Raw genomic sequence first — 12,794 nt, 5'->3', positions numbered from 1 at the left:
ATTTATACATATACATATGTTCCCATATCTCTTCCCTCTTGCGTCTCCCTCCCTATCCCACCCCTCTAGGTGGTCACAGAGCACCGAGCTGACCTCCCTGTGCTATGCGGCTGCTTCCCACTAGCTATCTATTTTACATTTGGTAGTGTATATATGTCCATGCCACTCTCTCACTTTGTCACAGCTTACCCTTCCCCCTCCCCATATCCTCAAGTCCATTCTCTAGTAGGTCTGTGTCTTTATTCCCATCTTGCCCCTAGGTTCTTCATGACCATTTTTTTTCCCTCAGATTCCATATATATGTGTTAGCATACGGTATTTGTTTTTCTCTTTCTGACTGACTTCACTCTGTATGACAGTCTCTAGGTCCATCCACCTCACTACAAATAACTCAATTTCGTTTCTTTTTATGGCTGAGTAATATTCCATTGTATATAAAAAGAAAACCTTAATCACTAAAATATATAGAAGATGAGTAATATCTAATGAAACTATTTACTTTTCTTGTATTTACTTTTCTTGTATAAATATATGTGTCTATATTTTCATCCTCTCTCCCCCACTCCACTTTTGCTTTGAGAAATAATTGCATGATTACAATTAATTTCTTTTAAATACTTTCAATGATCGTAACCGGAAGACTTATGATCCTGAATTTGTTTTATAGATAGATTTCACTTTAAATATATCTTCATTTTTGTCTTCTGATATGGGTTGAATGGTTAGTGTTTTTCCATACAAATGCAACTTCTACAAGAGCATATAATTTAAAAATAAGGTAATTCAAATGACTAATAAACATGAAAAAAATTTACTCTCACTAGTATTCATAGATATACAAATTTAAATTACATATTGCTTTCTCTTTTCTTTCTTTTTTTGCTTATAAAAATTAGGAAAATTTTACAAGCACTCTAGACCATAACACTTTCTGGAAATTATTTTGACAATATACATTAAAACCTTAAAATAAGATTATACTAAGTGAAGTAAGTCAGAAGGAGAAAGACAAATATCATATGATATCACTTATATGTGGAATCTAAAATATGATACAAATGAAATTATTTACAAAACAGAAATGGACTCACAGAAAACAAACTTATGGTTACCAAAGGGGAAAGGGGTTGTGGGAGGGATAAATTAGGAGTTTGGGATTAGCAGATACAAACACTATATATAAAATAGATAACAAGTTCCTACTGTTGTATAGCACAGGGAACTATATTCAGTATCCTGTAATAAACCATAATGGAAAAGAATATGAAAAAGAATATATATATGTATAACTGAATCACTTTGCTGTACATCAGAAACTAATACAACATTGTGAATCAACTATACTTCAATAAATGATTTTTTTAAAAAAGAAAAAACCTTAAAATATTTATACTTTTTAACATAGTGTTTCTACTTGGAATCTACTTCATGGCAATAATCTAAGATGCAAACAAAATATATATAAAGTATTCTTGGCAGTTTTGTTCATAGAGGAAAAGTTGGAAACTAAATGTTTCCCATAGGGGAATGGTGGAGAAAACTCTTGGTATACCATGTATTTGTGTATTTGTTTCCTATGGGTGCTGTTAACAAAGTAACACAAACTGGGTAGCTTAGAACAACAAATATTTCTCTCTCACTGTTTCAGAGGAAGTCTGAAATCAAGGTGTCAGCAGTGTTGGTTCCTTCTCTGAAGGGGAATCTGTTCCATCTCTTCCATGCCTCTCTCCTAGCTTCTGGTGATGGCCAGCAATCCCTGTCATTCCTTGGCTTCACTCTAATCATTGGCTTTCATCTTCACATGGCCACGTGTCTTTCATCTCCATGTGTCTCTGTGTCTTCACATGGCTATCTTCTTATAAGGATGCCAGTTTTATTGGATTAGGGGTCTGCCTACTCCAGTGTAACCTTATCTTAACTTCACAAATTACATCTTCAATGACCCTATTTCCAAATAAGGCCACATTCTGAGTTACTGGGGATTAGGACTTCAACACATCTTTTTTTGGGGAGACACAATTCAAACCATAACACCATGTGATAGAATACTAGGCAGCCATGAAAAATAATGTTTAGGAAGAGTTTTTAAGGACGTGGAAAAATGTTCTTAATAAGTGAAAAAGCAGTAATCAAAATTTATGTGTAAATATTAGGATCTCACTTTACAAAAATATGCATTGTAGAAAGTCTAGATGGAAATAAATCTTAACTCTGGTTTTAATCCTGATACTCACAGATGAATACTTAGTGAATTAAACATTTTGACTTTTTGATTTTCAAATAAAACTAAGCTAACTTAGGAAAAGTTAGGGGGAAATGTTCTTATATTAAAACTTGCTTGGAATCTTTTAAAATTTATTATTAAGTTGTTTAGGAGTCCCCTATTATGGCAAAATGTAAAGTAAACCAGTACATGTACTTCATTTGTAAGCTCACTGCATCTGAGTTTAAAAATTAAACATTTTATGCATACTGTATTATTGATGTGATCTATGGCTTGAGATTGAAAGAAAAAGAAAGCGCAGGTGGTTGGGAGGCTCTCAGAAACACAATTCTGACTACACAGACATAAGTGATTACCGTAAAAGTGAACATTTGGGCACAGTATCTAAAATATTGATGTTAGGAAGTTTATAAGCAGAAAACAGTCTAGTGTCAAGAAGATGTTAGGTCACAGTAAGCCAAGGTTTTAAAAATATTAAAAGTAATAAAAAGAACATTTGAAAATAGTCTGGGCATGGAAAACACTGACTTGCTGCCTGCAGTGGAAGATTGTGAGAGAAGGTAGAACTTGGAACTCACATTTTTGTCTTCTCTTATCAAGGAGATCGATTTTCAGTTAGGAAAGAGTGGAACAAACATCACTAAAAGATAAAATGAACCCCAAATTAGATGGGAAGAACATTAGACAAAGAATATCTCCTTTAAAGAAATAATTCAAGTCTCTTATTAATGTGAACAAATTAGATTTTACATACTGTGAGAGCTTGCATGAGATTCTTGAAGTACTGTCATTAACTGTTGAAGAAGTGTGGTGAATAGCAGGAATGATACTCCAGAACCAAAGATGGAGAGCAACCTAATTTTTGAAAAGGGAAAAAGCTGTATTCTGGTGAACTTGGTGTTGATATTGACTAAATTCCTGACTAAGTAATTAAAAGGATTTGTGAAATTAAGAAGGGCAGTATCCAGAATAAATTTTGGAAAAGCAAGTCATGGCCATTCTCATTTTCATTTTCATTAAAAAATATTTTTTGTTATTGTAAAAATATTAAATTTGCCTTTCCTAGATTATAAATGTTATTTTTGTTTATTTTGTATTGGTATATGACCCTTTTTTCAGTCATTCTATTAATATATTTTATATTTTCTTGATTTTTATTTTAGACTATTGAATTTATGGAAACGTTTGTATTTGCTATTAAACTCCACAGTCTACAAACTGTAAGACTTGTATTTAAGATTCAAACCCAAACTCCTAGGAAGAAAACTATTGGAGAATGCTCACTATCACTCAGAACTCTTAGCACACAGGAAGTGGATTACTCTTTGGATATATCACCACCTTCAAAAATTTCTGTAAGTGATATAATATGTAAAGTATTTCACACTTTGAGAATTATTTAATGGTTGAATTTTTGTTTGTTGGAGTATAATTTGAAAACTAGAATATATTAAAGGATCAGGAAGGCTCTCAAGAAGCAATAGTAACATAAATGTAATGTAAAAAAGTTGTAATTATGTCATTATTTAATAATTTTTTTAAAAGTTGATAAAATGTTAACAGAGCCCCTTTTCTTTCTCCATTGGAAAATAACCTTAGGGTTACTTTCTCCTAGTACATGTTTAATTAATATTTCATACTTCAGTGTAATAACCCTAAGTATGAATAATTTTAAATAATTTTTTAGGTTTTTTTTTTTCAGTAGCTGATAACTTAGGAAAAGCAAGACAGAATCAATAAACTCCAAACTCAATGAGAGATTGCCTTGAAATAGATTAGGAAAGTTTTAATCATGAGTAAGCACCATGTCCATAAATTGGGTAGAATGGAGGATCTTACAGCTGGTGTTTTTTTGTAAAGAACTTCATTATCTATAGTGCTGATTGATTTTTGAGACCCAGTAGTTGCTTCTTTCAACTACCCAGCTGAACACTGTTTAAGTGGTTTAGAAATTCCTAATGATTTAATTATGTAGTTTCTGTGTCAGGATTATATATATAGAAATCAGTCATAACGCTTTATACGGTTGAACTTATATGTGATTTTAAATTTACATAGGATTTATATTTTACCTACTTTCAAAAATATTTAAGGTGCTTGAAGTGGTTCTTAACCTGGCTACACATTAGAATCACCTGGGGAGCTTTAAAAAAAAAGCCCATACTTAAACCATTAAATCAGAATTTGGGGAGGAGTGAGCCAGAGGCATCTGTAATTTTCAGAAGCTACTCAGGTGATTCTAATGTGTAGCCTAGCTTGAGAACCACTGAATTGAGGGGAAATTAGGGATTAAAAAATAAAGAACAAAAGATTAATCAAGAAGAATTGAAAAATCTTGTTATTTCTTGTCTATTATTTTCTGTCTCCATACCAAATGTGTTTTCTTTATAGCATTTATTATAACTTAGAATTATTTAAGTTACTCGTTTTAAAAAAAAAAAGGCTTGAGCTTCCATCATTTTTCTTCATTTTTTACTGTGCCCGTAGTAAGGGCCCATCATATTCTTGGCATTGAATATTTGTATGAAGGTTGATATGAAAGAATAAATGATGAATGGAAGCATGCTAAATTAGATTGTTATTTTCTGTTAAAGTATAGCAAATTTGTTTTCTAACTGTGACAGGAGTTTATCACTTACATCTTGTTTATCATTTACATCTACTACTAGCTTAGTAGACAGTAATCTGCAACCATATTTTACAAAAGGCACATATTACTATTTAAATGGATAATTAATAGATTGAATCTTTTTTTAATATTATTATAACACAGCATTTTATTATGATTGCATATCTGACTCCTCCAATAGCCTTGAGATTTTCTAGGGCAGTAATCTGCCTCATAGGATTTTTGGTTTTTTTGGTAGATTAAATCTTTAAAAATTAGTATAGAGTATAGTAGAAGATAACTCAGCAAATGTATTTTCTGGGGAATTGAGACATTATAATCTTAATCTGCCTTGGAGAATCTGAATGAATGATTATGGCACAGTTTCTACAAAATTATATTTTGCGTATCAGATGTTTTATAAACATTTGTCTATCTGTTGTATGCCACGTGCTAGGGATACAAAGATTGATGGCTTGAAAGAAGGGCTTTCAGGCTATATTGGACCAGTAAATTTATATTACTGAGTGTGAATGTTTCTTCTTATTGGCTAAAAGCAAGAATAATATGCTTTGTTTCCTGTGTTGAGGAGGAAAATTGATATTCTAATTGTGACATTGAAAGAGCCAGATTTACATACCCATCCTTCACACTGACAACTGTTTTATCATGAACAGCAGAATTTTCATACAGAGCTAATAATTTCCTGAGTACAGAGTTTTTGACCTTAACAACTAGCTGACAACTCAAATTTCTGTGTTGAATAATGTAGAAGACATAAGGTTTCCCTGAAGAAATAGCTGACATTTGAAGAAACTTAGCATATGACTGACTTGGTCCTAAGTGATTTAATGCTCACACCGAACTTACGAGCTTGCTGCTCTTGTCATCCCTATTGTGGAGAGCAAGACCTTGAAGCACTTGCCTGAATACAGCCTGTTGTTGGGGAATCAGGATTTGAACCGAGGTATTCTGATTCCACAGCCAGCTCTCTTTACCGTGTCGAAGAAAATGATCAATTAACAGTCTATAATAGGAATCGAAAAGAGTTTTATTTGAGCCAAACTAAGGACTATAGCCCAGAAAACAGCCTCTCGGATAACTGAGGAACTGCTCTGGAGAAGCATGGTTTTCAGCACAGTTTTATATCTTGTCAGAAAAAAACATCAAACGAGTCAGGGATACATTCCTTCAAGGTTTACAGCATGTGCACAGCAAGTCAGTATGGCCTTGGCACCTGGGAAGGGAGTCTTATCCTGGATGGGGGACCAGCAGTGGCATCCCAGGAAGGGAGGCATTTAATATTTTTTTTTTTTTTTGGTACGGGGGCCTCTCACTGTTGCGGCCTCTCCCGTTGCGGAGCACAGGCTCCGGACGTGCAGGCTCAGCGGCCATGGCTCATGGGCCTAGCCGCTCCGCGACATGTGGGATCTTCCCGGACCGGGGCACGAACCCGTGTCCCCTGCATCGGCAGGCGGACTCTCAACCACTGCGCCACCAGGGAAGCCCTAATCTTTATTTTTAACATGGACATTCTTTACTTCTGGGCAGTGCGCCCTTTTCTTTAATAATTAAAGCAGATGTACAATGTATGCTTGATAGGCCACAAACAGGCTGTTTTCGTTATAGCATAAAATTCAAGTTAACTCATGTATAAGCCAGAATGACTTCCCCAGACCTCAATATGTGAAAATATCTTTTATCAGCTATGTATTGTCCCCCTAAGAGGATATTCTCAAAAATCACCAGATAAGGGATTTCTTTAATTATGCTTAACATTTTATCCAGGAAGCTCAAAAAGTTCTCTTTTCTTTAAAAAATGATACATTATTCAGGAACAGAGGTCGTATGTTTTATCTTCCACAGTTTTGTGCTCATTAAAAATGCTCTTCATGTATACCTACTAATCGATTAGAATTTTAATTTTTTGGTTATTATGAGATTGAAAACCACTTTGAATAGTTTTTCATGATCTGAATTAATATCTTGGAATATAAATTGAATTTATGAAATAACCTTGGCAAGTAAGAAATGGTAAATCCATTGCCAAGTGCTGCTCTGTTTTATGAGAGTGAAACTCTACAAGTGTGTAAACACTAAGAGAAGTTTTGCCACCTTTAGATGTTTTCATAAGTGTTATTATATCGTGGGTACAAAACTGTAATGAAAGTAATTAATGAAAATATGTTATCCATGGTTTCCTTTGTATCTTGTAAACAATAAATAACTATTTTTTTAAACGCCAAGGACTGCAACATTTGTTTTTTTAATCAGCAAAGGTGTTATATATGGATACCAAAATTAGTTCATGTAAAAAGATTTATTAATCCATCCTTATTCTGATTAAAAGCAAAAGCAGTACATTCACTTATTTATTAGAATTCAGCATTTATTGCTAAAGTAGACAATTTTTATCATCATTTTAGATTTTTCAAGAGGGAGTGTAACCTCAACAGATGATTTTATACTTTTTTTTTTTTTTTTTTTTTTGCGGTACGCGGGCCTCTCACTGTTGTGGCCTGTCCTGTTGCGGAGCACAGTCTCCAGATGCGCAGGCTCAGCGGCCATGGCTCATGGGCCCAGCTGCTCCGCGGCATGTGGGATTTTCCCGGACCGGGGCACGAACCTGTGTCCCCTGCATCAGCAGGCGGACTCTCAACCACTGCGCCAGCAGGGAAGCCCGATTTTATACTTTTAAGTGATTCACTTTTCACTTTGTATCTTTTGATTTCTTATGGCATGACCAATTTTGGCCATTTTGACCATTACAGAATATTGTATTAAGAAAATATCCAAGATTCAGTCAATGGCGTGTACATAAGAAAGTTCTTTTTTATGATCCATGCTTCAGTTACTGGGGAATACTGTGTGATTATCAAATATAAATCACTTGATGAAGTATCAGTCAGCTGTTTTATAGCTTTGTTGGAATCAATACTAGCAAAGACTTTTGTGTCAGTCTGTGCTGCGCCCTAGTGAGATCTGTTAACATTATGTTCTTTCTTTAATCCCATACTTACTCTTTTCATCATGTGAACAGTAATGTTTTTGTATTTGGCCGACTTATGTTTCTCTCTTTTATTTTTCACTCCAAGGATGCTGGAATCCATGTAAATAGGTTGGCTTGTGTAAGACAAATTACTTTCTTCTGTTCTTAACAATACTGAAGAGCACATTTTAGCTTTTCCCCCTTGCTAAATCTCCTTCATTATATTGTTTGCCTCAGGTTTTCTTTGACCTTTTCCTTATTATTTACTGCCTCATCACTTTTGCTAGCTTCCTTCTTGCCAACTTTCATCTTTGGCTTGCTTCATTTAGCATAGTAATTCAGCTCTTAATCCACAAATCTGTTCATTGTAATCCTTTGTCTTCTGATTTTGGTAACACTACCTCTGATTTCTACAAATGAAGAAATAATGATGCGTTTCATATATAACATTTTTATCATATTTCATACATTCTGAAAAAATAATTCAAATGACTACATTTAAGTCTTTTGAAAATATGCTCTTTTGGTGTTTATTTCACTGACATTTTCTCTAGTAAAGCTTTTTAGGAATTTAATTTTTTGTTTTATAAATTTATTTTTGGCTGTGTTGGGTCTTTGTTGCTGTGCGTGGGCTTTCTCTAGTTGCGGTGAGCGGGGGCTACTCTTCCTTGCGGTGCGCGGGCTTCTCATTGCGGTGGATTCTCTTGCTGCACAGCATGCGCTCTAGGCACACGGGCTTCTGTAGTTGTGGCACGAGGGCTCTAGAGTGCAGGCTCAGTAGTTGTGGTGCACGGGCTTAAGTTGCTCCGTGGCATGTGGGGTCTTCCTGGACCAGGGCTCAAACCCATGTCCCCTGCATTGGCAGGTGAATTCTTCCTTAACCACTGCGCCACCAGGGAAGCCCTAATTTTTTTTTTTTTTAATTTGAATTGTCTTTTGGTCTCCCTGATTTTGAAGGATCAGTATGTATGTGTAACTTATATAATCAGAATTTATGAAAGTCAGTAAGTACCTCATATTGACAGAATCCATGACATTTATCTTAACCTTCTCTTATAACACTTAGCTTTGTGTGTCAGTAAAAAGCAGTGCTTTCAAAATTTCTAATTTTAGCTCTTTATTATTGAATTTTTGAAATATGCCAAAACTTTATTCTTGATTAGCAAATGACACTCTTTTAATATGCAGGTTTGCCATGCAGAACTTGAACTGGGGACTTGTTTTCAAGCAGTAAATAGCAGAATTCAGTTACAAATTCTTGAGGCTCAATACCTTCCAAGCTCATCAACACCCCTGACTTTGAGTAAGTATGTCAAAGTGGTTCAAAGTGGAATCTTCATAAAATATTTGTAAAAGGTAGTTTTTTCCTGTGTTTCTTACAGTGAAGATTAAAATCTTAGTTACATTTGTTAGTTAACTTACATACTTACCTTTTAATTTAAAATTACTTTATTGGATTTCAAATTACTAGCCACTGTGTCTACCTTAATCCACTGGTCTCTTGATTCTTACCCAATTGTGACCTTCTTGCATTTGATGCTATTCTTTATTTAGCTCATTAGTTAATATAGGTTGAGTGTCCAGAAGACTGTCAGCTATATTTCACCAGCCTAGATAATTTATCCTCTCTCTAGGTCTGTACCCTTTTTTGGATACTCTGCTAACTAGAAACTTAATTTTAAAAAAAACTGAAAATATCAGATACAAACCTCAAAATACTTTCTCGCCTGTGCCTTTGAGCACAGCCAGGGATTCTGATATTTTGGTTGTCTAGGGCTGCTTCACGTGGCTGCTGCTGGAGTGGGAGGTTTGAGGTCAGTCCTACCTAAAGGACTAAGAGTAGGACTAAGAGTGTTCCTCTTTCCTACTAGAAGAAGAGAAAATATCAGGAGGTAGGTAGACGCAATGGATGTTCACTGTAACTACAAAGTAACTACAAAATAAATACAATTGAGCACAGTCCAAGAAGCTAGAAAAACAACAGCAAACACAAAGGAAAGTAGAAGTAGAAATTAAAGCTAAAGTTGAAGTTGATAAATATGGGGACAACAAAAAAACCCACAAAATCAATAAAACCAAAAGATTTTTCTTTGAAAAGAATATTAAAATAGACAAACCTATAGTAGGCTGGATCAAGCAAAAAATAAAGAAAACATGGACAAGGAGGAGGATATAATTTCAATTTTGAATCTCAGAATATATTCAAAAATAAATAAGAGGGCTTCCCTGGTGGCACAGTGGTTAAGAATCTGCCTGCCAATGCAGGGGTCATGGGTTCGAGCCCTGGTCCAGGAAAATCCCACATGCCACGGAGCAGCTAAGCTCATGCACCACAACTACTGAGCCTGCGCTCTAGAACCTGCAAGCCACAACTACTGAGCCCATGTGCCACAACTACTGAAGCCCACGTGCCTAGAGCACATGATTCGCAACAAGAGAAGCCACCACAATGAGAAGCCCACGCACCGCAACGAAGAGTAGCCCCTGCTCGCCACATCTAGTGAAAGCCCACGCACAGCAATGAAGACCCAACACAGCCAAAAGTAAATAAATAAATAAATTTATAAAAATAAATAAATACAGAAGACAATACCAATTATAACTGTGCCAATTCATTTGAACAGCTATATAAAATAAATGATTTTCTGAGGGAAAAAACTGTTGAAATTCACTCCAGAAGAGAGAGGAATCAATAGAACAATAACCATGTAAAAGTAGTTAAAGAACTGCCTCTAGGGCTTCCCTGGTGGCGCAGTGGTTGAGAGTCCGCCTGCCGATGCAGGGGACACGGGTTTGTGCCCCGGTCTGGGAAGATCCCACATGCCGCGGAGTGGCTGGGCCCATGGGCTATGGCCGCTGAGCCTGCACGTCCGGAGCCTGTGCTCCGCAACAGGAGAGGCCACAACAGTGAGAGGCCCGCGTACCGCAAAAAAAAAAAAAAAAAAGAACTGCCTCTAATAAAAGCAGAGGCCAAGATGATTTTACTCGCAGATCCTACCAAACTTTCAAGGAACATATAATTCCTATTCTGTATAAGCTGTTCCACAGCATGAAAAAAGATGGAAAAAGTAACTTTATGAGGTTAGCATATTCTTGCTATCAAAACAGAAAGGACAGCATACACAAAAAATAGCTATAGACTACCATCACTTATGTAGATAGATGGAAAAATCATAAAATAAAAAGCAAGTAAAGTCCAAGTTGGCATTAAAAGAATAAGTTAAATTACCAAGACTATATAGGGTTAATTCTGGGAAACAAGGACAAAACAGTACAATTTATTACATTAACAGGTATCTTCCTTTAATCAAAACTGCTAATCAGGATTACCAGTGATCTCCATTTTATAAATAATGGTCAGCCTCAGTTCTTACTTTGTGGCTCCCTCCTTTCTGGAAACTCTCTCTTTACTTTCTTGCTGTCTGGCATCCCCAGCTCTGTACCATCACTTCTCAAATTAGTCAGACTGTACTTTTTGCTCGAGTTGTAAGCACTGTATGTCACACTGGGGAGCAGGCTTAGGTGAAAAGCTGTATAAACCTGAATTTTACTTAGTGAAGTTCTCATCTTTTAAGAGTTGACTCTCCTCTAGTTTCTTTCTGCTTTTGGTCAATGTTTAGCATCTTGAACAGTTGTTTTTCATATTTTCCCCAGAGTTTATAATTGTCATCTATGAGAGGTTAGTCTGTAAAAGCTATTCTACCATTACTGGAAGCTCTACATCTCAAACTTATTTAAAGAATAGGTTTTCTCTAGTGGGCATATGTTTAACTTCTGGAGTCTCAAGCAAAGAATTTTACCTATATAAATTTGTGAAATAAATTCCTCCAACTCTCCAAAGAGTTGGCACCTCTCTTTTGTATAATCCTTTTCAATGTGTACTCCTTTGCTGCTGATTGTTATTTATGTCTGCAGTTCCAGTCTTTAAGGGCATCCAGCTTAGAGGAAGAGTAAATTCATTTAAGGTTAGAGTAGTTACTTATAAATTATGATAATAATTATAAAATTTACTAGAGATATTTCCTGTTATGGCAGTTAGCTCATCAGATCTTTAAAAGTAGCTTATTGATATTTTATGACAATATATGGATATATTTCTTTATATGACATTTAAAATTTTTTATTTATCAAAATTTCTTATTCTTTAGGTTTTTTTGTGAAGGTGGCAATGTTTAGCTCGGGAGAGTTGATTTATAAGAAGAAGACACGTTTATTGAAGGCCTCCAATGGAAGAGTAAAGTGGGGAGAGACTATGATTTTTCCACTTATACAAAATGAAAAAGAAATTACTTTTCTCATTAAGCTTTACAGTCGAAGCTCTGTAGGAAGAAGACACTTTGTGGGGCAGGTTAGTAGGGAGTTTTTATCTCATGTTCTATCCTTGCACTTTTCTATGCATTTAAACAGTTGGTTAACAAAGGGAATACAGGATAAATTTGAGGTTGAATAGAGTAAAATTGTTCATCATAAATTAAAAATCAGTTTCACCACAAAAATCAAATCTTGTCAGGCTTTCTGCTTTAATACAAAAATAGTTGGAATTTCTGAGCAGTCAGGCTTCTTATCTTAAAATAAGTTTTCTCCTGAGCTTTTCAACTTTAAAATCAGTAAGAAAGATCAGTTTTTCAATACTCCTGACTCGTTCCTTGTGAAGGAGGGAACACTATTTCAGTCAAATTTCTTAAGGCTTACTTAAGGTATCCAACTTACTTTATTCTGTGTCATGTTCAATTTAATGTTTAACTCTGTATGCTATTAGCTGAATTGTGTTAGATTTGAATTCCTAGAAAACATCGATTTTAACAGTGGTTGTGATATTATTTAGTCAGTATTGTCATCTGGATTAATCTATTGAAAAATTCATAGTAATTTGTATAACACAACATAACACTTGCTTACTTGCCAGTCCTACAGGAACTTGTTTCCTTTTGTAGTTCTTTCTTTACTCTAAATGAGTTACTGGTAGCTGTCCA

The 12,794-nt window shown here is 35.1% G+C and overlaps 1 protein-coding gene across 4 annotated transcripts in view; it reads left to right on the top strand.

The window, feature by feature from the left end:
* The window catches only part of TC2N (tandem C2 domains, nuclear), a 45,625-nt gene that overhangs the window by 28,474 nt on the left and 4,357 nt on the right, over positions 1-12,794 (top strand). For 2 of the 4 annotated variants that reach the window (XM_027120358.1, XM_027120357.1), the window contains 3 exons: positions 3,388-3,579; positions 9,010-9,124; positions 11,970-12,169. In XM_027120358.1, the coding sequence (XP_026976159.1) occupies positions 3,388-3,579; positions 9,010-9,124; positions 11,970-12,169 (507 nt within the window). Of the gene's footprint in view, positions 1-3,387; positions 3,580-9,009; positions 9,127-11,736; positions 11,787-11,969; positions 12,170-12,794 lie in introns of those variants that run through there. The other 2 variants (XM_027120359.1, XM_027120360.1) reach the window with 2 other exon arrangements.

The sequence above is a fragment of the Aethalodelphis obliquidens genome, unplaced genomic scaffold (assembly GCF_003676395.1).
Source record: "Aethalodelphis obliquidens isolate GAN/ISIS:26980383/991018 unplaced genomic scaffold, ASM367639v1 scaffold21, whole genome shotgun sequence".
Lineage (NCBI taxonomy): Eukaryota > Metazoa > Chordata > Mammalia > Artiodactyla > Delphinidae > Aethalodelphis > Aethalodelphis obliquidens.
This window is presented reverse-complemented; position numbering and strand designations above follow the sequence as displayed.